The 1766-nt window shown below is 38.6% G+C and overlaps 1 protein-coding gene across 1 annotated transcript in view; it reads left to right on the top strand.

Moving 5' to 3' along the window:
• The first annotated feature begins 292 nt into the window (after window positions 1-292).
• LOC122797932 (zinc finger protein 182-like) overlaps window positions 293-1766 on the top strand; it is a 214030-nt gene continuing 212556 nt past the window's right edge. The window contains exon 1 of the mRNA XM_044066450.1: window positions 293-422. Within this exon, the coding sequence (XP_043922385.1) occupies window positions 411-422 (12 nt within the window). The 5' untranslated portion in view covers window positions 293-410. The remainder of the gene's footprint in view (window positions 423-1766) is intronic.

The raw sequence follows: 1766 nt of genomic DNA, 5'->3' as shown, positions 1-1766 counted from the left end.
ATTTCCTTTTGAAGTCAGTTTGCTGGCCTGCCTTTGCTCTGTATATTTTTGATGTATGGGATTGTCATGCTAAGTAAACACCTCTACTTCTGATGGAAACTCAAAGGACAGTCTCAGTGACCCTTTCTGGACTGCTAATAAAACTGGATTTCCCACCATATCTCATTAAATATTTATATAAACTCCTCCTTTATGTTATTTCCTCACAAATTTGCTAATTAATATTAATCAGATTGGAAGCTCTGTGGAGGAACACATTTCTCAAATATACAGGAAGTATTAGCTTGTAAAAAGTTGAGACAACTCTGGCTCTTGAATACATAATTACTTAGATTTTTTTTGTGATTATCACTCATCTAATAAACCTTACAGTCAGCAGTTTCTTGATTTCCTGAACAGCGTGATTCATCATGAAGCTGGAGGTAAGATCTGAGACAATTAGAAAATCTTTCTGTAGCAGCTAACCATTGTTGTTCAGATATGAGGCAGCAGGCCGTGTGGTTGTGAATGGTGTAGTCTGTGCTTCTGGGTTGGGATAAAGCTGTAATAAAGACTTTCTACAGAAATCAGCATAAGAAATTTGTTCAGGAACATTAATAATATTCCATTTTGTTCTGAGTAAAATAGCATAAAGTCACAAATCTGAACCCAGTTTTGGTAAAACACAAGATTTTCTATGTTCTGCAGAAAGCAGCTGAATAGGAAAGATCTTTATGTTCAGGGACACTAAATTTCCATTTTTCTTTCTGAGAAAAATAGCACAAAATCACAACCTGAACTTAGTTTTGGTAAAACACAAGATCTTTATGCAAGTTGGCACTTTATGCAACAAGGTACATTAATAGCAACCTGTGTTTATTCTTCCGGACTCGAAATGTAAAGGGTAGCATGTTAATGTGCTTCTGAACTTAGCAGTTGTGTTGGTGGGGTATGAAGTATTTTAAATGTGCAGGAAATGATTGCATAGTACACTGAGAGCTTTGGTGGAAGCAGACGTGTCACGCACTTTAGCTTTTGTGGATACTCATTTTCTCTGAGTGACTACTTTATTCAAAGTAGCAATGTGGCACAAAACATAATGATAACTAAGTGTGCTGTTTCCCATGTCTTCTGTTATCAGGCTTACTTACACATAAGCAGTAGTACTTCTTAATTTGTTTATATTTGCAAGTCATGTTTCTGCATTTTGGGCTTTCTTGCTTTATTTGTGAAGACTATTGTACAGACTACATAATGGAGGGCAGAGACTTGCAACATAAATAATTCAAGATCATCATATGATGTAGGAAGGTAATACAATCTGTGTTCACATGTAGTTAGTAACTATAATGTGTGTGATGGTAACCAGTACATTGTTAGGTTGTCATGGTAGTCAGATGTTGTCCTCAGTTTAGAATGTGCAGTACGGAATATGATGTAGGAAGGTATTACAGTGTGTTGGTGGCCTCAGTGGTGTTTGGTGGCCATGGTGGTGCAGCAGTTTGCATTGTCGCCTGACAGTAAGAGGGTCTCTGGTTCAATTCTTGGCTGGGGTGCCTTTTTTTTGCAGAGTTTGCATGTCCTCCCTGCAGTCACGTGGGTTTCTTCTGACTGCTCCAGTTTCCTCCGACATTCCAAAGACATGCACTAGGTGAATTGGACACTCTAAATTGGCTGTAGGTGAGTGTGTGTGTGTGTGTGTGTGTGTGTGTGTGTGTGTGTGTGTGTGTGTGTGTGTGTGTGTGTGTGTGTGTGTGTGTGTCACATATGAAATACAGTGACAGGGC

The sequence above is a fragment of the Protopterus annectens genome, chromosome 3.part1, assembly GCF_019279795.1.
Source record: "Protopterus annectens isolate FY-2018-M chromosome 3.part1, PAN1.0, whole genome shotgun sequence".
NCBI classification, from domain to species: Eukaryota; Metazoa; Chordata; order Ceratodontiformes; family Protopteridae; genus Protopterus; species Protopterus annectens.
This window is presented reverse-complemented; position numbering and strand designations above follow the sequence as displayed.